This window comes from Vicia villosa, linkage group LG3 (genome assembly GCF_029867415.1).
Source record: "Vicia villosa cultivar HV-30 ecotype Madison, WI linkage group LG3, Vvil1.0, whole genome shotgun sequence".
In the NCBI taxonomy this organism is placed as follows: Eukaryota; Viridiplantae; Streptophyta; class Magnoliopsida; order Fabales; family Fabaceae; genus Vicia; species Vicia villosa.
The window spans coordinates 51,402,395-51,425,678 of record NC_081182.1 but is presented as its reverse complement, the minus strand read 5'-3'; the positions used below and the strand labels follow the sequence as shown (position 1 = coordinate 51,425,678).

At 33.2% G+C, this 23,284-nt stretch overlaps 4 protein-coding genes across 5 annotated transcripts; 3 read left to right on the top strand and 1 right to left on the bottom strand.

The window, feature by feature from the left end:
- The first annotated feature begins 630 nt into the window (after positions 1–630).
- LOC131661389 (large ribosomal subunit protein uL3-like) lies at positions 631–3,800 on the top strand. The gene is made up of 6 exons (XM_058930918.1): positions 631–694; positions 838–929; positions 1,246–1,356; positions 1,912–2,216; positions 2,859–3,268; positions 3,363–3,800. The coding sequence occupies exons 2-6, from the start codon at positions 845–847 to the stop codon at positions 3,619–3,621; spliced, it is 1,170 nt and encodes a 389-aa protein (XP_058786901.1). The 5' UTR covers positions 631–694; positions 838–844; the 3' UTR covers positions 3,622–3,800.
- Positions 3,801–4,329: 529 nt separating this feature from the next.
- Positions 4,330–7,365, top strand: LOC131661390 (large ribosomal subunit protein uL3y-like). Its single transcript, XM_058930919.1, has 5 exons — positions 4,330–4,538; positions 5,855–5,888; positions 5,985–6,531; positions 6,651–6,799; positions 6,884–7,365. The coding sequence occupies exons 3-5, from the start codon at positions 6,517–6,519 to the stop codon at positions 7,032–7,034; spliced, it is 315 nt and encodes a 104-aa protein (XP_058786902.1). The 5' UTR covers positions 4,330–4,538; positions 5,855–5,888; positions 5,985–6,516; the 3' UTR covers positions 7,035–7,365.
- Positions 7,366–12,849: 5,484 nt separating this feature from the next.
- Positions 12,850–17,767, top strand: LOC131661388 (polypyrimidine tract-binding protein homolog 3-like). Of its 2 annotated transcripts, none has more exons than XM_058930916.1 (15): positions 12,850–13,009; positions 13,551–13,620; positions 14,308–14,379; positions 14,496–14,572; positions 14,723–14,801; positions 15,103–15,226; positions 15,521–15,585; positions 15,680–15,729; positions 15,901–15,942; positions 16,035–16,086; positions 16,192–16,249; positions 16,345–16,358; positions 16,538–16,645; positions 16,720–16,863; positions 16,946–17,767. In XM_058930916.1, the coding sequence occupies exons 2-15, from the start codon at positions 13,564–13,566 to the stop codon at positions 17,333–17,335; spliced, it is 1,332 nt and encodes a 443-aa protein (XP_058786899.1). In that variant the 5' UTR covers positions 12,850–13,009; positions 13,551–13,563; the 3' UTR covers positions 17,336–17,767. The 2 variants fall into 2 exon arrangements, with proteins under 2 accessions (XP_058786899.1, XP_058786898.1); XM_058930915.1 differs by having other exon boundaries at positions 12,850–13,013; positions 13,553–13,620.
- A 3,430-nt stretch (positions 17,768–21,197) lies between these two features.
- On the bottom strand, positions 21,198–22,751 carry LOC131655700 (uncharacterized). Its single transcript, XM_058925524.1, has 2 exons — positions 22,619–22,751; positions 21,198–21,816 (listed from the first exon to the last, which is right to left on the bottom strand). Exon 2 carries the CDS (start codon positions 21,774–21,776, stop codon positions 21,411–21,413), a length of 366 nt encoding a protein of 121 aa, XP_058781507.1. The 5' UTR covers positions 21,777–21,816; positions 22,619–22,751; the 3' UTR covers positions 21,198–21,410.
- Between the last annotated feature and the right edge of the window lie 533 nt (positions 22,752–23,284).

Below are 23,284 nucleotides of genomic sequence, written 5' to 3'. Positions count from 1 at the left end.
ACTTTCTTAGTGTCAGAAGCTTTCTCAAGGTCTTCAGTCTTTTCAGCTTCTAAAACTTCCCCAAATTTCTCAACAAATTTCGAATAAGTTAAAGTAGCTTTACTATTATCCGCTTTTCCTTCCGGTTCAAGAGGTTTGATTGTTGGTGAGGTCACCTTTTTCTCCGGCCTTCCTTGACCCTTCGTCATGCTCGGAAGTAAAAGATTCAACGCAACCCTAAACTACAAAAGATCCCTAACCCTAAGGTTAGAAATTTAAACCATTTACAGTTTTGTTCCATTAAATCTTGATGACGTGAACCTAAAATCGAAATGTCGGAGATCGCCTACGCCGTGGACGGACATATCTACTTGTACGTAGAAAATTTCCCTAAATAATGTATATTTATTTGCAATGTATCAGATTAAATTCATAAAATATTAATTAAAAATTAAAAATTTTATAATCAAATTAAAAAGATGAATTTTACAACAAATGAAAGTGGTGATTATGTGAAAATAAATATATTGAGAGTAATTTTTATTTTTTCAACAATAAACAGTTTGTGTGAGATGGGCTTATATACGTACAATCCAAAGGCCCATAGAAAGAGAAACAGTAAAAGGCCTCATAGCATCACTATAAAATTCTGTGATGTAATTAGGGTTTTATCCCTTTTGAACACACTTCCATTGCAGCGGCACAGCAGCCTCAGGTACTCCATTTTCTCAATCGTATTTTCATTTCTCCCGGCTAACTTCAGCTGCAATAATGGGTCTTTCTTCAACAATTGTAACAAATTCATCATCCATTTTATTCATTCTCACTCTAAGGTTTTTGTTTTTGTTTTTGAGATAGGAGAAGGATGTCTCACAGGAAGTTCGAGCACCCTAGACACGGTTCTCTGGGATTTCTCCCAAGAAAGCGTGCTGCTCGTCACAGAGGAAAAGGTTCGTTTTTCGTATATATTTGTTTTTGGTTACTGCATCCCTTAATTGGGACAGTTTAAAGCAAAAACAATAGGGATTTTGTTATTGAAAAATGGTTATGCAGTTCCGATCTGATTATAAAACATGTTACCTGATTACGATTTCATTGAAGTTACCCTAAAGCTTAAACCCTAATGCTATTACTTTATATGATTGTGTTTCTCTCATTCATTTGAGATTGTGTAACTTTAACAGCTTAATTCAAGTGTAAAGTGATGTAATCTATATTATAAATCTCAATTATAACCTTTTAATTGTTAAATTTTTCCTCATGCAGTGAAGGCCTTCCCCAAGGATGACCCAACCAAGCCACCCAAGTTCACTGCCTTCTTGGGTTACAAGGCTGGAATGACCCACATTGTGAGAGAGGTCGAGAAGCCAGGATCTAGTGAGTATCATTACCATCAAATTCTGTTTCATATGCTAGTTGAATGTCATCAATGTGTCTAATTTACAAATTGAATGTGATGGATGATTTTTTTAATGTTAGGTTGTAATCATATACCAACATGTTAGTCTTTTGTTTTCATAATTTCATTTTGGTCAAATGTAATTAAATTTATTTTATTCAATCATATACTTGAGATTACACCTGTTCTACTTGAAGTATTCTTTTAAGACAGTTTCATACATTGCTTCTTTTTTCTTATATGTTCATGCCAATTTCATTCTTATTATTGTGTGATTTCTTAAAATATTTTTTCAGCCTAGTTATGCTTTTGAATTTTATTATTCTTATGGTTGTTCATTCTGTTGCCATTTCTCTGAACTTTGTTCTTGAAGATTTTGTTGTTTTTGAACTACCTAATAGTTATCTTTTGTTGCCATCAGTCACTTACTATTACTTGACATATTTTGTTCAATTGATCAAGTACTTGTCATTGTGCATTACTCTGATTTTCTATGAAGTTTATATAACATGAAATTACACTCTTTGCTTCAGAGCTTCACAAGAAGGAGACTTGTGAGCCTGTTACAATCATTGAGACTCCTCCAATGGTAGTTGTCGGTATTGTTGGTTATGTGAAAACTCCACGTGGTCTTCGTACTTTGAACACTGTGTGGACTCAGCATTTGAGTGAGGAAATTAAGCGTAGGTTCTACAAGAACTGGTGCAAGTCCAAGAAGAAGGCTTTCAGCAAGTACTCAAAGCAGTATGAGAGTGATGAAGGCAAGAAGAACATTCAGACTCAGCTTGAGAAACTGAAGAAGTATGCAACTGTTATCCGTGTGTTGGCTCACACTCAGGTATTAGCTATGTTTCCTGCCTTTTTTCGCATGACATATCATTTGATAAAGATGTAGTTTGTTCTGTATTTTTTAAGATTAAGTCTTGGGAGGTGATATGATGAAATATCTTTGCAAACACAGCACTTACTGAGTGCTATGAGTGGCATTTTCCACACGAGATTTCTGACCCATTTGTTTTATATTATTATTATTATTATTATTTACAATCTGTTAAACTCTTTAGAAAAATGAGAAGAAATTGTGATTGCTTGTACACCTTTTCTAGAAATTCATTTTAGTCTGTTTTTTATCATAGTGTCCCATTTTTATTGAAAATTCAGTTTAGTCTGTTTTTTATCATAATGTCCCATTTTTATTGAAATGTGAATTGTACATGGGTTATGTTTTTCTGTGAGATGAGAATGATGAAATTTCTGTGCAAACGCAGTGTTAATTGAATGCTATGAGCGGCACATCCACACGAGATTTCTGACTTTCGACTGTTTTGATTAAAACAACTTCAATATAAAATGCTTTAGCCACAGTAATTTGTGGTTATGAACTTATTTATCATATTAGTATCATGTCTGTTATCTGAATTCTAAATACATTATTTTACAACTTAGTTTTCTGATATATTTGTTTTTCAATATCTCACAGATCAGGAAAATGAAGGGATTGAAGCAAAAGAAAGCCCATATCATGGAGATTCAGATTAACGGTGGCACTATTGCTCAGAAGGTTGACTTTGGATACAACTTCTTTGAGAAGCAGGTTCCTATTGATGCTGTGTTCCAGAAGGATGAAATGATTGACATCATTGGAGTGACAAAGGGTAAGGGTTATGAAGGTGTTGTTACCCGTTGGGGTGTCACCCGTCTCCCCCGTAAGACTCACAGGGGTTTGAGGAAGGTTGCTTGTATTGGTGCATGGCATCCTGCCAGAGTTTCCTTCACTGTTGCCAGGGCTGGTCAGAATGGTTACCATCACCGTACTGAGCTGAACAAGAAGATTTACAAGCTTGGCAAAACTGGTGAAGAGACCCATGATGCCCAGACTGAGTTTGATAGGTCAGTTACATGCTTTGATTATGTATTTCATGTTGTCAATTCAATTTGTATTGCACTTATGATGAATGTTTAACCAATATGATATTGTTTACAGGACTGAGAAAGACATCACCCCCATGGGTGGTTTCCCTCACTACGGTGTTGTGAAGGAGGACTATCTGATGATCAAGGGAGGCTGTGTTGGTCCCAAGAAGAGGGTCATTACTCTGCGCCAATCCCTTCTTAAGCAGACTTCTCGTCTTGCCCTTGAGGATATCAAACTCAAGTTTATCGATACTTCTTCCAAGTTTGGCCATGGTCGTTTCCAGACAACACAAGAGAAGCAAAAGTTCTATGGACGCCTCAAAGCTTAATATTGAATTGTTGGAACTTGTTATTTTATCTTTTGTTGCCATCTCTTTTAAACTCTAGTGTCTTATGTTAGACTTTTTTGATAAACTCGAATTCTCTTGTTATTTGAGTTTCTTGCTACTTTTGGGATTTTGTTGTACCCATAATACTTCTAGTTTTTTAAATTTATTTCTTTTCCTTATGTTTTGTTGCATATCATTCTATTGGGATTTTTGTTACTAAAAAGATCACTTTTATAAAGTTTCAATTCACCCAATACCAGTCTAAAAAAACAAAAAATGATAACTTATTTCGTTAATATTTCATATAAATACATTATTTATCAACTGAAACTAAAAAAGTCAAATTCTCTTATAAAAGAGAATGGAGGGAGAAGTCCCTGAAAAATAATATACTTATTTGAAATGTATAAGAATTTAACTCATAAAATTTTAATTCGAAACGATAAATTTAAAATCAAATTAGAAAGATGAATTTGACGACAAATGAAAGTGGGAATTATGTATGAAAAGTTAGAGATTAATTTGTTTTTTCAACATTAAAACAGTTTGGGTGAGATGGGCTTATACATATGTACAACCCAAAGGCCCATAGGAAGAAGAACAGTAAAAAGCCTCATAGCATCACTATAAAACACCGAGTTTGAAAAAATTAAGGTTCTATCTTCCACTCACTTTGCAGCGACATAGCGGCCTCAGGAATCTTATCTTCTCCTTTTTCTCGTCTGTACTTTCATTTTTCACTACTTACTACAGCAGCAACAATGATTTTTTCTTCAAGAATTGTATAAAGTTCGTTATCAAATTTGTTTTTCTTGTTGTTTGTGAAGTAGGTGAAAAATGACTCACAAGAAGTTCGAACACCCTAGACACGGTTCCTTGCGAGAAATCTCAAGGAAGAGTGGTCACATTAGGAAGAGGTTTGTTTTTCATACATATTTGTTTATTGTTTGTTTTTTTTATTGTAACTTTTAGAGTGCGTTTGATTTGTAAAATAAGAAGTATTTTTAGCGTGCGTTTGATTTATAAAATAAAAAGTACTATACAGTACACAACATGACAACAATACAAGATAACTTTTTGGATTGTACTGTATTTGATGGTCGATGCACTCGACAAATTTTTTCTCTATTCTGTTTAATAAGCTGACAAAACATTACAAATTTTACTATAATATTATTTATTGATATTTAAAATAATATTTATGAATAAAAAATATTAAATAATAAGAAAGAGGAAAAAAAAATGAAAACAAGATGTTTATTTACTCTATTTAATATTTAATATGTTTATGTTTCGGACCAAATAATATAACTTTTATTATATTATCTTTTGTTATATGAAATATAAATATTTATGAATCAAAATATTAAATAATAAAAAGTAAAAAAAAAAGAAGAGGAATATACTTTTTTACTCTACTTTGTTACTAGATAAAAATAATATAACTTTTACTATAATATTATCTATTAATATATAAAATATTAATAATATATTTATGAATCAAAATATTAAATAATAATAAGGATGGAAAAAGATGAAAAAACTATGTTTATTTACTCTATTTGATATGTTTATGTCTCAGGCAAAATAATATGACTTTTACTATATTATTTTTTTATATAAATATAAATATTTATGAATCAAAATATTAAATAATAAGGAGTAAAAAAAAAAAGATGGAGGGATATATTTTTTTACTCTCCTTTGTTTGATATATCGGTGCATTAGACAAAAATAATATAACTTTTACTATAATATTATTTATTAATATATAAAATATTAATTTTATATTTATGAATCAAAATATTAAATAATGAAAATTATGTTTATGAGTCAAGATATTTAATAGAGAGAGATTAAAAATTAGTTTTTGATATTTGTTTTATAATTTATGTTTGGGATAAAAAGTTGTCCCATGATTTAATGAGAGACAAGAATTTAGGTTTTTGACCAGTCCTTTATCATATATTTGTCCAGTCACATGAATAGTTTCTGCATCAAAACAAAAAAAGTTGACATGTCTAGTTCCTCATTTTTAGCAAATCAAAAGCACCCTTAATTATGATATTTTTAAAGAAAAACAATAAGAATTTTGTTATTTAAAATAGTTTTGTAGTCTCGATCTAATGTTAAAACATGTCCTTTTATATTCATGGTTATGATTTCATTGAAATTATTATAATCCTTAAACCCTTATGTGTTTACTGCTTATGTATGTGTTTCTCTTGGTTAGGAGATACCCACGATGCCCAGACTGAGTTTGATAGGTTGGTAACATTCTCTGATTATTTATTTTTTGGTGTCACTTCATTCAGTATTACAGTTATATAAATAATGTTTAACCAATCTAAACTTGTTAACAGGACTAAGAAAGACATAACTTGGGGTGTTATTTCTCTCCCCCGTAAGACTCACACGGGTTTGAGGAAGGTTGCTTGTATTGGTGCATGGCATCCTACCAGAGTGACAAATGGTAAGGGTTATGAAGGTCTTGTTACTCGTTGGGGTGTAACCCATCTTTCCTATAAGACTCACAGGGGTTCGAGGAAGGTTGCTTGTATTGGTGCATGGCATCCTGCCAGAGTGACAAAAGGTAAGGGTTATGAACGAGTTGTTATTCGTTGGGCTGTTACTCATCTCCCACGTAAGACTCACATGGGTTTGAGGAAGGTTGCTTGTATTGGTGCATGGCATCCTGCTAGAGTAACAAAAGGTAAGGGTCATGAAGGGGTTGTTACTCGTTGGAGTGTTACCCGTCTCCCCCGTAAGACTCACATGGGTTTGAGGAAGGTTGCTTGTATTGGTGCATGACACCCTGCCAGAGTGACAAAAGGTAAGGGTCATGAAGGTGTTGTTACTCGTTGGGGTGTTACCCGTCTCCCCCGTAAGAGTCACATGGGTTTGAGGAAGGTTGCTTGTATTGGTGCATGGCATCGTGCGAGAGTGACAAAAGATAAGGGTCATGAAGGTATTGTTACTCGTTGGGGTGTTACCTGTATCCCCCGTAAGAGTCACATGGGTTGAGGAAGGTTGCTTGTATTGGTGCATGGCATCCTGCCATAGTTTCCTCCACTGTTGCAAGGGCTGGTCAAAACGGTTACCACCACTGTACTGAGCTGGACAAGAAGATTTACAACCTCGGCAAATATGGAGAAGATACCTACGATGCCCAAACTGAGTAAGTTCTAATTATTTTCTATTACCATTTCAATCAGTAGTAAGTTTTATCCATAATGCTTAACTAATCTGAACTTGTTAACAGGACCGAGAAAGACATCAATCCCATGGGTGGTTTCCCTCACTCCAATTTCTTTGAGAAGCAGGTTCCTATTGATGCTGATTTCCATAAGGATGAAGTGATTGACATCATTGGAGTGACAAAAGGTAAGAGTTATGAATATGTTACTCCTTGAGGTGTTACCCATATCCCCCGCAAGACTCACAGGGGTTTAAGGAAGGTTGCTTATATTGGTGCATGGCATCCGACCAAAGTTTCCTTCACCGTTGCAAGGGCTGTTTCAAGTGCTTGATAGGCCGGTAACATTCTCTTTTTAGTTGTACCCATAATACTTCTAGTTTGGATCATATATTCCTTTTCCTTATCTTAGGTTTTGATTCATAAAATGTTATGGTTGTTTCCACCAAATTGCTCTTAACACTCAGTTTATGACAACATGCAAATCTATTTTAGAAGTTTTTGAAAATGTTTGTGATAAATTGTTAAACTTCTGGTGAAAGCATTTACTATCTATCTCTAACAATTCAATTGCACGAGCTTCCTAAATTGTCCTTTCACATCAAATTATATCCACTAAAAAAAGGACATATAAGTAGTTAAGTAATGTTTATTTTTTTTAATCTCATATCTTATTACAATTTGACATGTGACATTCACTTTTCAAACTTCACTAATTTAATTACAATTAAATATTACATACACTCACTCTCTCTCTTCATTAAAATTTCAAATCTCTCTCTCTCTCTCTCTCTCTCTCTCTCTCTCTAATTTTTTTCTCTATTAATTTATTATATCACTAAAAACACTAATAATTTATTTTAAATTTTTAGAAAATTATAAATTTATTTATCTCACTGGTCACTATCTATTTTATTTTAATCAACAATTATATTAGTTTGAGAGACAAATACTTTATTTTTAAATATTAATTTTTTCCATTTCACAATTCCTTTTTTTAATAATTATTTAATACAATTAAATTTATATGATTATTGTTTATTTTACAATTAAGTAAATTATTTCAAATTTTGAATTTGTTATAAATACATTTTATATAGCATCGAATGATTTTAATCAATAATTTGTCTTGATTTAAAAGACAAATTTTTTATTTAAAAATATCAAAATTTTCTTTTTTGTATTTCTTCATCTCACGAGTTATTTTTTGCATGATTACTATTATTATTTTTTTATAAGAGGGAGGGTGCTAAGCCCTTTTTGCATGATAATTACTTTTTATTTTATGATTAAATAATTCATTTCAAATGTATATTTGTATATAAATAGATTTTATATTTTATCAAATAAACTTTCTATTTTACGGGTCACTATCAGTGCAATAGATATTATTTTAAACAATAATTATTTTGATTATTTAATATAATTGAGTTTATGTAATTGTTGTTCATTTTAAAATTAATAGCTAATTTCAAATTTTGATACATATCTAAATACAATTTATATCGTATTAAATAAATTTACCCGTGCGGCCGCACGGGTATTTCACTAGTTTATACAGAAAATAAAACTTAGAACCAGATAAAATGATTTTTTGTGTGTTTAATACCATTGAGATTCACATGATACTATTATGCAAATGATTATTCTAAAGATAAAAACATACTGATTTCATACTATTTTCCAATAGAAAAAAAATGCTACATAGAGTTTCACACTTAAGGCATCTTTTGTGATGATCGCAAAAGTTACAAATTTGTTAATTATGCAATTGATACTTATAAATAATTATATAAATGTTAATATTTAAGAGGATTCATTTCGTGAAAGGACGAAACTGTGTATAGTATTAGCGGTTTGGCTCCGATTTAGGTGATACCAGTTGTGTTAGAAATCTAACTTAAAATATATTTTATGGTAAAGTTTCAAAATACTTATATGTATATGTGATATTTGTGATTAATAAATGATTGTGAGGTAAAATAGGACATGAATTCAATGTTTGGTAAACTATTTACGAAGCCCTAATACGGTAATCAAAGTAAGTGTATTTCATAAGAGGAATGAGGTTTGGGAGGAATTCACATATGTTAATCATGCATCATACTAGAGTGGGAGTAGGTTTGCATCTATAAAAAGTATTGTAGTACGGATGTAGTCACATGTACTCTTAGAATATTGAGTCTAGAGAGAATGTCGTAGGTAGTACGGACGTAACTCATATGTAATTCTAGATTGGAGTTTAGCGAGAATGTTGTAGTACGAGACAGAGCTTGCATGTACTCCTAAATTATAGAACTCAAGAAGAGTGTTGTTGTATGGAATGTAGCCCGCATTTACTTCTAGAATATATTATTAGATGAATGACTAGTACCACATGCATATATAGTAGAGGATAAAGTGCATTATATATGCATGTAGAGTGGAGGATAAAATGCATTGCATAATCATTCATGTCTATATTCCGTAGCATCGTATACCACCTTGTAATGTTGTATGACTTGGTATGATGTCATATGATTATGATGTTGATTGTGTGTTATGAATCATGCTACTTTTGTTGTTATTATACCTTATAGTTTGTAGAATGTATTCTCACCTTTCTGTTTCCATGTCTCTGATATGAATTTATATGCAGGATATACTTAAGTTGCGACCGAGGAATAGTCGTATTGTGGCACTTTTATTGAAGATGGTGTAAAAGACCATTTCATTGGTTTTCTTTCGTGCTTATGTATGATAAATTATCAAGTCAGCTAGTACGTTTGGTTTGTAATAAGGCCCAGGTATGGTGACATCGGGGTCATGATTCATGTGTTTTCTTTTGTACATATGTATGCTGGTATTGTGACATTGGAGTCAGGATTCTTATGTTTCCTTTTGTACGTATGTATGCTAAACTGCCAAGTCAGCTAGTATGTTTGGTTTGTAATAAGATTCTGGTATTGTGACATTGGGGTCAGGATGCATGTTTTTTAAATTACTATGTTTGGTTTTATGTTTTAATCAAGCACTCATATATGAGATTGTTAATGTTATTGTGTTAATTTTGTTTTATTTATGAAAACATTATTTCGTAAGTTATGTTTTAAAAAAAAAAGAGTTTGTGGTTTAGGGTGTCACAAGTATCAATCAATTTTTTTTTGAAAGGAAGATGACACATTGTTGGGCCGAACTCCTCTTCATAATAGAGCTTCTAGAATAAACTCTAGATTCCTCTTCATCATGACTTCTTTAGCAGAGAAATATAATTTGATGCAGTAAGAACGAGGATCATATTGGAAATGGGGTCATGACTAGTTTTTCAAAAAATTGCTCTAGCAATAACGAGATGATTCAACGAGGCTTGAGCATAATTCAAAATGAGCCTCCTGAGTACGAGGTGTGTGTTAGACATAAGACTTCACACACAAATTTTGGTTTGAAAAATTTTTGTAAATATTTTCAGAGTTTAAAAATATTTTGATAAATATTTTAGATATTAGCTGTGAAAATTAAACTTGTAGAAAATAAAAGTAAAATGAAAGAGAAAAGACACCCAAAATTTATAGAGGTTTTGTCAAGAAGTCTTAGTCATGTCGCAAAGGTTTGATCTTGAGAATATACAGTAAAATTAAGAGCTTTTAGTCGGTTGAACTCTCAAATCCTATTATACAAGAAAAAAAATGAAGTTTCTGAATAACTTTCAATGATAAAAGAAATAATGGAGAGAAGCGGTTAATCTTCCTTCAAAATAGAGAATTGAATTAGTTATTCTTCTTTTCAATTAGCAACTTGAATCAGTTACTCTCCAAGATAAACTGAAATTTTCTACAGACTTATCTCGAACCAAAGTGAGCTTTTGAACAGGCTTGCCATAAACCAAGATGAGATTTCAAACCTAACTTATCTCGAACCCCAACGAGCTTTTAAACCGGGCTTAACTCAATCTAATTGAGATTTTGAACCGAGCTAAACTTATGAAAATAATCGGCATTATAAAATATAAATTCCTAAACCAAAACTTTGAACGCAAACAAACAACCCCTTATGGATAAATTATTCAACAAAGATAGTATACTCCGTCGTGAATTTACATCAATGCCCCCTTCCAAAATTACAAATATGCTTTCAAGCAAACTTCATCTTCAACCTCACTTCACTTGTAATATCTTAGTGAGATTTAAGCTTAGAACTTAAAAGAAATATCACAGTTGTGATTATAGCTTTTTAAGAAGCATTTGAATACTCTTGTAAACATTTATTTTACATTGATTTGTAAAAGGTTCCTAGAGTGATCAAGTTGTGATCAGTAGACTCTAGAAGACTTAGAAGTTTCTAAGTGGTGTATTCCTAGAGTGATCAAGTTGTGATCAGAATACTCTAGAAGACTTAGAGGGTATCTAAGTGGAAAATCATTGTAATCAAGATTGATTAGTAGATTAAATCCTTAGTTGATGTAAATCACTCTAAGGGGGGTGGACTGGAGTAGTTTCGTTAACAACGAACCAGGATAAAAATAACTGTGTTATTTGTTTTTATCTTAAGAGTTTTTAAAGTCACACTTATTCAAACCCCCCCCTTTCTAAGTTTTTTTCTATCCTTCACAGTAGTCGAGCAGGCCAAAAATTAGACATACACTTCTATTCATACACACAAACATGCTCAACTTACTGTTATTTGCCAAAAATTATTGTTAATCATTTGCCAAGCATAAACCTAAACTTCTAGTTATCCAATCACAATTAAGCATACACATTTGCATAACCAAAAAGTCCAAATTGCCTACATACATTGAAAATCATGAATTAGAATTTTGCTTCGAAACTCAATAGATAATTTCATCTAAATGAAGAAAGTTCCCACCAATCAACAAATATTGGATGCAAGTTTTAAGTGAAGTCATATCAATCTAACGCTGATAAACAATCAAAGTTTTTAGTTCCAATTCATCATGTCACCCCTAATATTCTAACAAAAGTATGAAGTAACACTGACAAACTGAAAATGAGAGCATATAAATAACCAAGAGATCTTACAGGGGATTACTACCATGCTAAACTTCATCATCGGTGTAGATTTTCTCACTCTCTAGTTCATATCCTCATATTCTTCCGAATCTTTCATTGTTGAAAAACACAAAAATCCCAATCCTGAAAGAAAGAAAGAGAATGAGAATAAACATAAACATAAACATAAACATAAACACTGTATGAAGGGTGGCACAATACACAAACATCACTATTAAAAAAACACTCAAATCCTAAATCTTTTTAAGATTAACACAACCCTTTAAATTAAGCAAATTCTAAAACCCTAATTTTAGACAAATCCTAATTCTAGATCATTTTAAAGAAACACAAACCTTAAAGATTAACAAGCCCTAACTTTAAATCACAAAAGTTTAAGAAATCACATAAACCAACTACTAACCTTTTGATTACTGAGTAAAGCATATAAATCTGCTCTAATGGTTCCTTGAATCTATCCAACTGCTGGAAAAAAAAGAAGATGGATGAGAAAAATAAAAGAATGGTTGTCTAAATGAACATAGAGACGAGACATAAACCATACAATCAGAAACAATGAGATGGAGGAATGGAAATGGAAACACAAACCTGAATATGGAGTTGTATGAAGGCTGTAAGAAGGACGACGCTCAAGAAGATACAACATAGGATTTGGGTTTGAACTCTAAAAAAATTAGGTTTTATATATAATTCATTTAACTGGGTTGGGAGATTGGATAGGGTTCGGTGACGGTTACCAATGGGCCTAAAAACATAAACCGAAACCGATTGAAAGAAACTGCCCCAACCCTATTTGAGCGCCTCGTGAACCCGCGAATCCAAACCAATCCGACCCAATAGCTAAAAAAAACACTCGGTTTCGGTCGGATTCCCTCGGTCCTCATTTTTTGTCCAGCCCTAGCCTACGCAATTATGGGCATAAATGTCCAAAGTAAAAAGACAAAAATAAATGGATAAGTATAAAAAGTGGAGGGGACCATTCTTCAAACTTTGAGCCTTAAATTCAAACATAGGTTATCTATCATATCTCAAACTCTTTCACATTAACAAACCTAACATAACATTCATACACAGGGTTAACTTAACAGATTCACCACATTCTGCGTGCGTGCCTCACTTCTCTCGTCTTAATAACACACTCTCTCTCTCTCTCTCTCTCTCTCTCTCTCTCTCTCTCTCTCTCTCAGGCAAGTTTTCTCTCTCCCTCTCTCTTTTTGACTTTAGATTTTACGATTTACGGCAAAATTGGGGTTCTGAGCTGAAATTTGTACACGACCTATTTTAATTTTTAATCCCTGTTACTGCTATTTGATTTGCGTATTCCCAATATTCGGTCTCCAACACTTTCATCAGAGTTTGAGATAAAAATATCATTTTTCTTTAAATTGTACTTTGTCTGTGATGCCTCAAGATTTATCTATTGGCATTGTGATTTGATTCTCATCGTGATCTAGTCCAATTTGATTTTGAAAGAATATCAGAAAAAGTGATTTTTTAAGGTTTTTTTTATTGGGGTTTCAGAGAAAGATTTTCAAATGTCCATTTTTATTACTTTACTTCAGTGGCATACTTAAAAATGGATTCAGACTTGAGAACTGTATGAATTTGATGATGATATACATAATTTGAACAATTAAGAATGAGTTGAAGTGATTTAGTATTGTTGTTATTGTTATTATTACAGGTTAGTTTAAACTGCTGTTAATCTTTTATATGCTTTTTACAGGTTAATTTACCATGACTGAACCTTCCAAAGTCATTCATGTTCGAAACGTGGGGCACGAAATATCTGAAGTACTCCCCTGGCTCTCACTTTCTTTCTCTATTGCTGAATGTCTTTGTTGTTTGTACCTATTTGATTGCTGTAGCTTTTTTTGCGAACTTGACATGGACAAAGAGAGGGTGGGTGAAAAGGGTCATTCTGGAAACCATATCTCAGGAAATTAATGTCTTAGAAACTTCTTCTTAAGGGTTAACCTGAAATCCGATATGATTGCGATTTGTATTGTGACCATATTTTGTTAGCTCTATTGCCAAGACTAGATTTAATCTGAATCGGTAGATCTCGTCTCTTGTGCTGCTTCTATTCTTTCTCTTTCGTCCATTTGACGGCACCTTCATATTGGTGTCAGTTTATTCCTAGATATGCAGTCCTTTCGCAGAATGGCTCAAGCATTTTCTCTCTGTCTGTGCTTGTTTTATTTTATTTGATCACTTTTTCTTAGACCATGATCGGCATTTATTTTACTCCATTGCAGCTTTCTGTCCACATTATTGGATAAGAATGGAGTTGGAATTAATATTTGAACTCATAAGTTTAGATTTTAATGCACCGTCTTAGCGGTTAACAAAGAATGAACTATGTTGCAGTTACAGTTATAGGCCATTTTTATGTTATTACACTGAAATTTTATTTGAGTTCTTTGTTTCAGTCTTTCAGAAGTTCCTGAGTGATTCTAACTTTTGCCCTTTTGATTGCAGAATGATTTACTTCAGTTATTTCAACCTTTTGGAGTCATAACAAAGCTTGTGATGTTGCGTGCAAAAAATCAGGTTTTCTCTTTAACACCTTTAATTAAAAGTGCCTGTTTTCCTTGGAATTTTAAGGTGCTTCATTTCATCATGTTTTTATTTGTACAATACTACAATAGCTGCGCCTGTATTTGCAGGCACTTATCCAAATGCAAGACGTTCCTTCTGCAATCAGTTCTTTACAATTTTATGCAAATACTCAACCTAGCATAAGGTACAATCAGCCTGCCTTACATGATTTCAATTACTATTGTTTTGATATCTTGAACTTTTGAGATTATATACAGAGATTGCAATGCTCTATCTATTCCGATTGATATTAAAATTGCCTGAATAATCTAATTATCTTTATATTTTATGTTAGGGGGAGGAATGTTTATGTCCAGTTTTCCTCTCATCAAGAGCTAACAACAGTAGATCAAACTCAAGGACGAGGAGATGAGGTTAGATTTTTTCGTTTACATTTCAGAACCGAAAATTGCATGCTTCATCTTGTTGATTGCTTACAAAATACACTGAATTGAATATGTACTTTATGTTTTCTCTGTGATATATCTCCCTACATCTTTGTATCAGTATCTCAGGCCATTACATTTCTGTGGGCTCAGTGTGTAAAATTTGTATTCTATGAATCTATAATTATCATTTTCTCTTTATCATATACTTCTCTATTTATTCTCCTTTCTCTCTATCTCTTCTCTTTCTCAATGCTGTCTTTCTGTTTGGAACCCTCTGGATGCACAGCCAAATCGAATTCTCTTAGTTACAATACATCACGTGCTCTATCCCATAACAGTGGATGTACTGTATCAAGTTTTTTCTCCTCATGGATCTGTGGAAAAGATTGTGACATTTCAGAAGTCAGCTGGTCAGATTCTCTCAGATTTCTCCCTTTCTCTTCTTTCTTTCTGTTTTAAGTTTTTCTGAATTTTAACTGAGTGGATTGGGATTATATTTTACCATGCAATACTTTTGTCTGATTCAAGTAGACACTCACGCACCCCCGCACACACCTTCACCCCATTAATACTTGGACACTGTGACACCATTAATAACTTAGAAAGAAATGATATTGCTGATCCAACTGTTGAACAATAATTATGTAAGTCAATAAGTTATGTGTTTTACTAATTGTTTTATCATATGTTTGCCAACGTTGTAGGCTTTCAGGCTCTCATTCAGTACCAATCACAACAGAGTGCTATTACTGCGAGAACTGCACTCCAGGTTGTTTAACATTTCCTTTATATTTGGGGATTTACAGGACTTGTTACTTCTAGTTTTGTTTCTAAATACTAATTGAAATTTTGGAAATTTCTAGGGTCGCAATATTTATGATGGTTGCTGTCAGCTGGACATTCAATTTTCAAAGTAGGTTAAATTTCTCTAAATAATTTGTGTTTTTGGCTTTTGGGTTTATATTGTTAGTTATCTAACTTATGTTATGCTTGTGTTTTAGTCAATTTGTAACACCTGAACCTTATTCCTTTCTCTTATTTACTTTAATTTCTTATATGGACATTTAATTGATCTCATTCACAGCCTTGATGAATTACAAGTAAACTACAATAATGACCGATCAAGGTGATTCAGTGTCTTTTTCTCTCTCTCTTTTTGATCACTTAATCACCATTTTATCACCACATTTTTGCTGACTTACTCCGCATCTTTTGCAGAGACTTCACAAACCCTAGTCTCCCTACAGAACAGAAAGGAAGACCTTCACAAGTATATTTGGTTTTTATTTATCTATTTATGAATCACATCTTCCTGTTGATATTTGTGAAGTGCATTCTAATAGGCATTTTTTATACTCTATCTTCTGTGAAACAGGTTGGATATGGTGATGCAGGAAACATGTATGGTGTTCAGGGTTCTGGAGCCAGAGCAGGTGGTTAATTTAACTGCTTTGACTGGTTTATTTTGTTTTCAGATTGTGTTATTTGTTAGTGTACTAATTTATATCTTGTTTTCCCTTCCTTCCAGTTGGATATCCGCAGGTGCGTATTTTTCAGATCAAGTTGAAGTCCCCAATTTGATGTTATACTGGCATGGTTGAATGTTTTAAGTTATTATACTTTTGTAGCTTATGAGAAGCACTGTCAAAAATGAGTGATGGTTGATCACTCCTTGTTCTGATCTTTCTAAATCTTCTAACTATTGTTTTTTTAAACTGTAGACGCCCAATGCTGCAGCCATTGCAGCTGCTTTTGGGGGAGGTTTGCCTCCAGGAATAACTGGGACGAATGATAGGTGTACAATTCTTGTTTCCAATCTTAATCCCGAGGTAAGTGTTTTCTCTGTCTTCTATCTAATCCCCGTCTATCTCAGCCTATTTAGCTTCAAGTTTGTTTATCTCAGAGAATTGACGAGGACAAACTGTTCAACTTGTTCTCCCTTTATGGGAACATTGTCCGAATTAAACTTCTACGCAATAAACCAGATCACGCCCTTATCCAGATGGGAGATGGTTTCCAAGCTGAACTGGCAGTACACTTTCTGAAGGTTTGTTTCATGTCCACCTTGCTTACCTGGTTTTCAATTTCTAAGATTATGATAAACATTTTCTTTCAACTTTGACAAGTAGGGAGCCCTGTTGTTTGATAAGCGACTTGAGGTGAACTTCTCAAAGCATCCAAACATAACCCAAGGTGCTGACACACACGATTACAGCAACTCCAATCTCAACCGTTTCAACCGTAACGCTGCTAAAAATTACCGTTATTGCTGCTCCCCAACAAAGATGATCCATTTGTCCACACTCCCACAAGACATCACCGAGGAGGAGATTGTGACCCTTCTAGAGGAGCACGGAACCATTGTCAATAGCAAAGTCTTTGAGATGAATGGTAAGAAACAAGGTCTGGTTCAGTTTGAGACCGAGGAGCAGGCTACCGAAGCCCTCGTGTGCAAGCATGCCACCTCACTTTCCGGCTCGGTAATCCGGATCTCTTATTCTCAGTTGCAAAATATATAAACTTAACGATGTTAAGGATCGGGCAACAACAACCGGGGTAATGGTTGCTAAGTTAATTAGAGACAAGGATTCTGAATTTGGAAGGATTTTTTATATGCAGATAGATGATGATCTTCTTCATTATCTTGTAATGGTGGCTTGATTGCTAATTTGCTGTTGATAATCTCACTTAATCATTTCTTTTCTCATCTCCATTGCTCTTATCATTTCTTTAGATTGCTAACATAATGTAGAGTAGGGGTGTAGATTTTGTGATTGGTGAAAGTTGAGTCTTGAGGAATAGGAAGCTGGGGAAATCACTGCCTTCTTTTTACCACCTTTATTTTTTTAAATAATTGTTGTATTTTGGCCAAAATATGCCATTATGTTGTATTCTCAATCCATAGAGTTTTTTGTCCAATTAAGTAAGAAGCTAATTTTTGCTTTTCTGAAGTGTTTCTATTGTTTTACTCCATCCTTTTCCAGCTACATAATTTCCTCTTCCTACAACCTCTCTTCTTCATCTCCTATTATCTTCCTTTCCTGTCTCTTCCTTGCATGCCGACAATGATTGAAACCACGTTCATTATTTCTCCTCCTTTCTCACCTTTAGAACCGTTTCTCAATCCTCTTCTCCCCTTCAATCAGGAGCTTGCTCAACCCTTATTAGTCATTTAAGGGAACAAACAAATAAGCAATTGTTAATGATTGATTGAGTGTTTTAATATCATATAACTCATCACTTCCCTTGCAATTGTATGCACAAAAATGCAAAAACAGAATAATATATTTTCTACAAAACCCATGGCAAAAAAATAATTTCCTAGGTTCTCATACATTTTTGTGGAGCGGATCAAGTTTTTAAGCCTCCACCGCGCTATGTCTCGTTTTTTGCGCACGCGAACACACACACACACACATATATATATATATATATATATATATATATATATATATATATATATATATATATATATATATATATATATATATATATATATATATATATATATATATATATATTGCATTTAAAAACTTAACCAGTGCAGTGTCTGTAGGTTCGTTTCGACCTTATTTTTTGCGGGACAAATCAAAGTTTTATATTAGCACCCTCAACTATGTTTGTTCTGTTCCATCCTGTTTATTTGAGTTTTTGCATAGTGGATTTAAACGGGACGAACATGTCCGTTTATGACATTTTTCCATTATTAGTTTGTGAGTAAATAACACACATTTTCAAGACATGTGACATATATTTAATATTTATTTGACTTTATACACATAAAACTATACTAAAAAAACTCCATTTCTTTTAGAAAACGAAACATCCCTACTCTTTCCCTTGTGTTTTCTTAAAAACCACACCGATTTAGAATACACTTAGAAGTAAAAAAAACACCTATTTTATTGATATTAATCCCATTGAGAATCAGAACTTTTTCCCCCGATTAGAAAGTGTACTCCAAATAGGAGCACTTTTTAAAAGAATCACATAAAATCAAAAGGTTGTATACGTAACAACTTCAGAAGTTAGAAGTCATCTGAGGGGCTCATGCTATGTTTCGATTTCTAGAGAGGTTGTATACATAACAACTTCATGAAGCAAGGAAGGCTGGTGGTGTTGATAAGCAAATTGTGCAACATATAACATATACAATGAAAGCATACATATTGTACTGGGTTGACACATCCATTTTTGTGGACAAGAGTGCCACTTATGTGGATGTGATATACCGAAGATACTTCGCTGACTTAAAGCTGATCCATGAGTACACTTAGGGGGCCGCTCATTTGGTCTACCTATACTCCAAGTTACTTGAAGGTTGCATGTGGAACACCAAACAAATGACAAACATCATCACACTATTGAGGGTAATATTTATGCATCTTTTAGTGTTTTTGTGTCGTTTTCATAACACTTGGTCAAAGTTATTACTAATGATTCATATGTACCATTTTCAGACTTGGATCCTCCAGCACTTCTCAGGAATATATGACTGGTCACGTGCTCCGACCTATATTAAGGATATGCCATGTGCTTTTGCATTCATCCCGCTTAGAGGAAATCAGGCGACGAAACCATAAAGAGAATATCTTGACTACATGGTAGGGGAGGATATACACTTCCATACGTACGTCGATCACCGTGAGACACACCCCTTTTACGAAATTGTCTTCTACTCTGGATGGTTGGCTTGCGGTTCACGTTTGATGTATCCTCACCTGCCTGAGCGCGTTATACGACAATTCAGTTATATGCATTTTGTTCCTAAAGACCCTTCCGAGTCTGCTCTACCTGCTATGACATATAGAGATATGGGTTTCATGTATGATGATTACCTTAATCATCTGATACTGGATGAGACATAAAATACCATGATTTCTAATAACTAGAGTGCTGCACACGATTACATCCAATGATTTTTAGAGTGTCACATCCTTATATAACACCAAATGTTCTGGGAGATCCACCTAAGCAAGCTCATCAGAAAATACTAGAGGAGCAGGCTATATATGGTCGTATCATGGAGCTTGGGCAATCATATATAAATAGAGGATTCTTTCCGGATGACTCTGAGTTAGAGACATTCTAAATTCCATCACGGAGGAGGCACAAAAGGAATTACAGTACATGAGACAACGTAGAAACAGAGGGCCCGAGTCCGTCATACGCCTTAGTTTATAGTATATATATTAGGAAAATTATTATCGGTTATATTTTATTTTGACTTCATTGTGTATTTTGAATTTATTAATTTATATACACCATTTTCTTAATATTCTGAAAGCGTATGGTTTAATTTAAATAAAATTAACAATGATAGTATAGTCATAATATATCGTCAATTTCATTGTATCTTTAAAAAAAAAAATTATAATCTGGTGTGAATAAAAAAAATACATCTTCGTATTCTATCTAGTGTAAATACGAAGATAAATCTCTGGATCAATTTATGTAAAAAAAGGGCCTAATATTCAAAATAATTTATCAATTGAACTCATTAACATTTTATTTTGATTATCTTATTTGCTATAGTTGAACCATAAATGTTTAAATAATTATTTTCATATTTTAAGTGCATATTAGTTTGGTATAATGGTGTTCTTGCGGTAAACAACTGAAGCCAGCATTACTTTTGTACTAGGAATCATGGAATGAAAGGGTACATTAACAAGTTTATGTGCTGTAAAAAATCTGCTACGAACTTAAAATCTCAAATGGTTTGGTGAGAACAATGAATTGTTTTATCCATAACCTCTCTCTTCACACAAGAGTCTATTCTGGGGTTGATTGGTGGTTGATCATATAGGTGCTAATATCACATTGAATTGAATGAACTGATATCTCATGCTCATCATGCAAAATTGTCAAAGTTCAAAGTAAGCTTGCAATTCATAGAAATATTTGGCCAACTCGTTTGCATTCATCGAGCAACACCCAAATTTGATCTCTCGTTAAAATATTTGGTCAAACTTTGCTGAGTTCCTGTAACATAGCCCGAGAAATGAGATAGACTGCAGTCCATTGTTTGATTGCATTGTATCCTATTTTCAACAATCTAAACAATGGTAGTATCTCTTACTATTCAATCACACTCCACTCCAATGTACCTCCGGAAGTAACAATTCTGAAGCAGTAATATTTGATTGAGGATTAAAATATGCAACACTAATTACTACTAAGATGTGCACAAATCAAGAAACCATCTTGTTAATATCAAATTTGAAATATTCATTTACTTTCCATTGGTTCAATCATTTGTAGTGATGCTTAATAGTACAAGACTAGAACATATGCAATATAACACTAGTAATTAGCTGCATAAGAAACAGTATGGAGTATAGTACTTCTAATGATTTGGTAAAATAATACCCACAAAACTTTGGAAGGAAAAATGATATTCAAATTCTAACGATGTCCACAATGCACAATCTACTCGAGGACTTCCTCTAATGATTCAGTTGAATAGAGGAGCCAAAGAATCTTATTTCAAGCCAACAGCAACCATGATGGTAAAGAAAAGTAATATCGGCGTCAGTAAACAAGACTACCTGGCTTTTGTAACTGGTAAGGAATATTAGAATGCTGTAGGCTCTATTTGGAAGGTTTCTCAGAAGATACGGAACCCTTTTCAACCACTTTGGCAGAACTAGCAGGCTGTTCAGCTTCAACGAGCTCACGTAATCTTTGTTGAAGTTTGCGCACACTGTCCTCTGTCTTGCGAAGCTTTCTCCATCTATAAGTAGTCCAGAGACCAAAGCCACCATATACAACAATATAGGAAGCCCATACATAAGGATAAGCTTCTGCGTGCTCTTTGATTTTTTGATACCGTTGTTCCAATGAATTTATAAAGCCCACAGCAGAAGGGCCACTGACTACTTGATCCTCATCAGTTTTCTGGATAAGTGCTGCAGAACTCAGCATTTGCTGGTTATCATTATTTGGTTGATTTGCCATGTTCTTAGCTCGAGTGTTCCAGCTATTAATAGTTTAAAAACTGCATAATCAATGACACTTTTCAGTACTGCATAATTTTAGAAAATAGAAGAGAATAACATTAAAAGTCTTATACAATATCGGATAAGCGGAATTGCTTAAGCTAAAAACCAGTCTGCAAAGTAAACATAAATACTTAAACAAAAAAACACAAAATTAAAGAGACCATCATACTAATAAAATATAGGGCAATAAAACTTAAGCAAGGAAGAAGATCATAACGATTGTTTGAGAGCAACAACATAACATAAATAAGAACAAAACATTACTCTTAAAGATATCGGATTGAAATTTATACCCTTAACAAAAAGACAATGGGTATAAATAAAAGAATTTGAGTAATTTTCCCCCAAAATCCTAATAGCGGACGCGATAGCAGTCTGGGACTTCAATTACGCCACAATTAATGGCGGCTAAAGCCGCTATTGCAGGCAGACGGTGGCTCGCAGGCCAAAAGTGTTGTGCTGAATCCTACCACAACTACACTATTATGCTATTCCGCTGCTATAACACACTATTGACAACATAGCAAGAGTCAACTTTAATGAGAATATCTAAATCATACGCTCTTATCGGTCCAATTTGAAACCTAGGTCTACCAACTAGTGATGATTCAGACGGAAACAACCCTAAATTTGTTCTAAAAAAATTGGGATTTTTTAAGGGAACAATTGAGTAACAGAAAGATTTGTTTTTGTTTTCGGCAAATGAAGTATATTTGAGACGAAAAACGATAAAAGAGGTAGCAGAAGTAAGCGATAAAAGCAAGCAATTAAGATTAGATAAAAGGAAAATAGACTCACCAGATTGAGTTTGTGATGCTGAATCTGAAAGGCGGAGATTGGAATAATGTTTATGATTGATACACTTCAAACTGCAGTTGCAATTTGCAAACCCCCAAACCAAAACCCTCTCACATATATTTTTGGTCTTTTTATGTTTTTATTTATTGTTATTATTAAAAAAAAATATTTAAAAAACAATTTTAGAAAAAAAAATACTAGTTCTATTTATGGTTGTTTATTCACATTTTATTGTTACTTTTCACATATATATATATATATATATATATATATATATATATATATATATATATATATATATATATATATATATATATATATATATATATATATATATATGAGTTACGGAAAAATAGAAATATGACCACAAACTTGAACAAATATTTACCATTGAATTTCTATATTTTCAGAATTTTTGATTATGGTTATCAATAGTGTTGGATATCCACATTTTCATTATTTCATTACATCCACATGTTGGCAAGCCCCGTCCAAAAGAATTACTAACGGACGATGTTATGCTCCCCCCATGATTAAGACGATGAACATTTGCAGCAAAACGAACACGAAAGAGACGATGAACATTTGCTTCGTTGATCTGATGAAGAGAGAAAGAGAGAACAAACCTTAGACTCACCAAACAAGAAGAAATGAATTTATGCCACG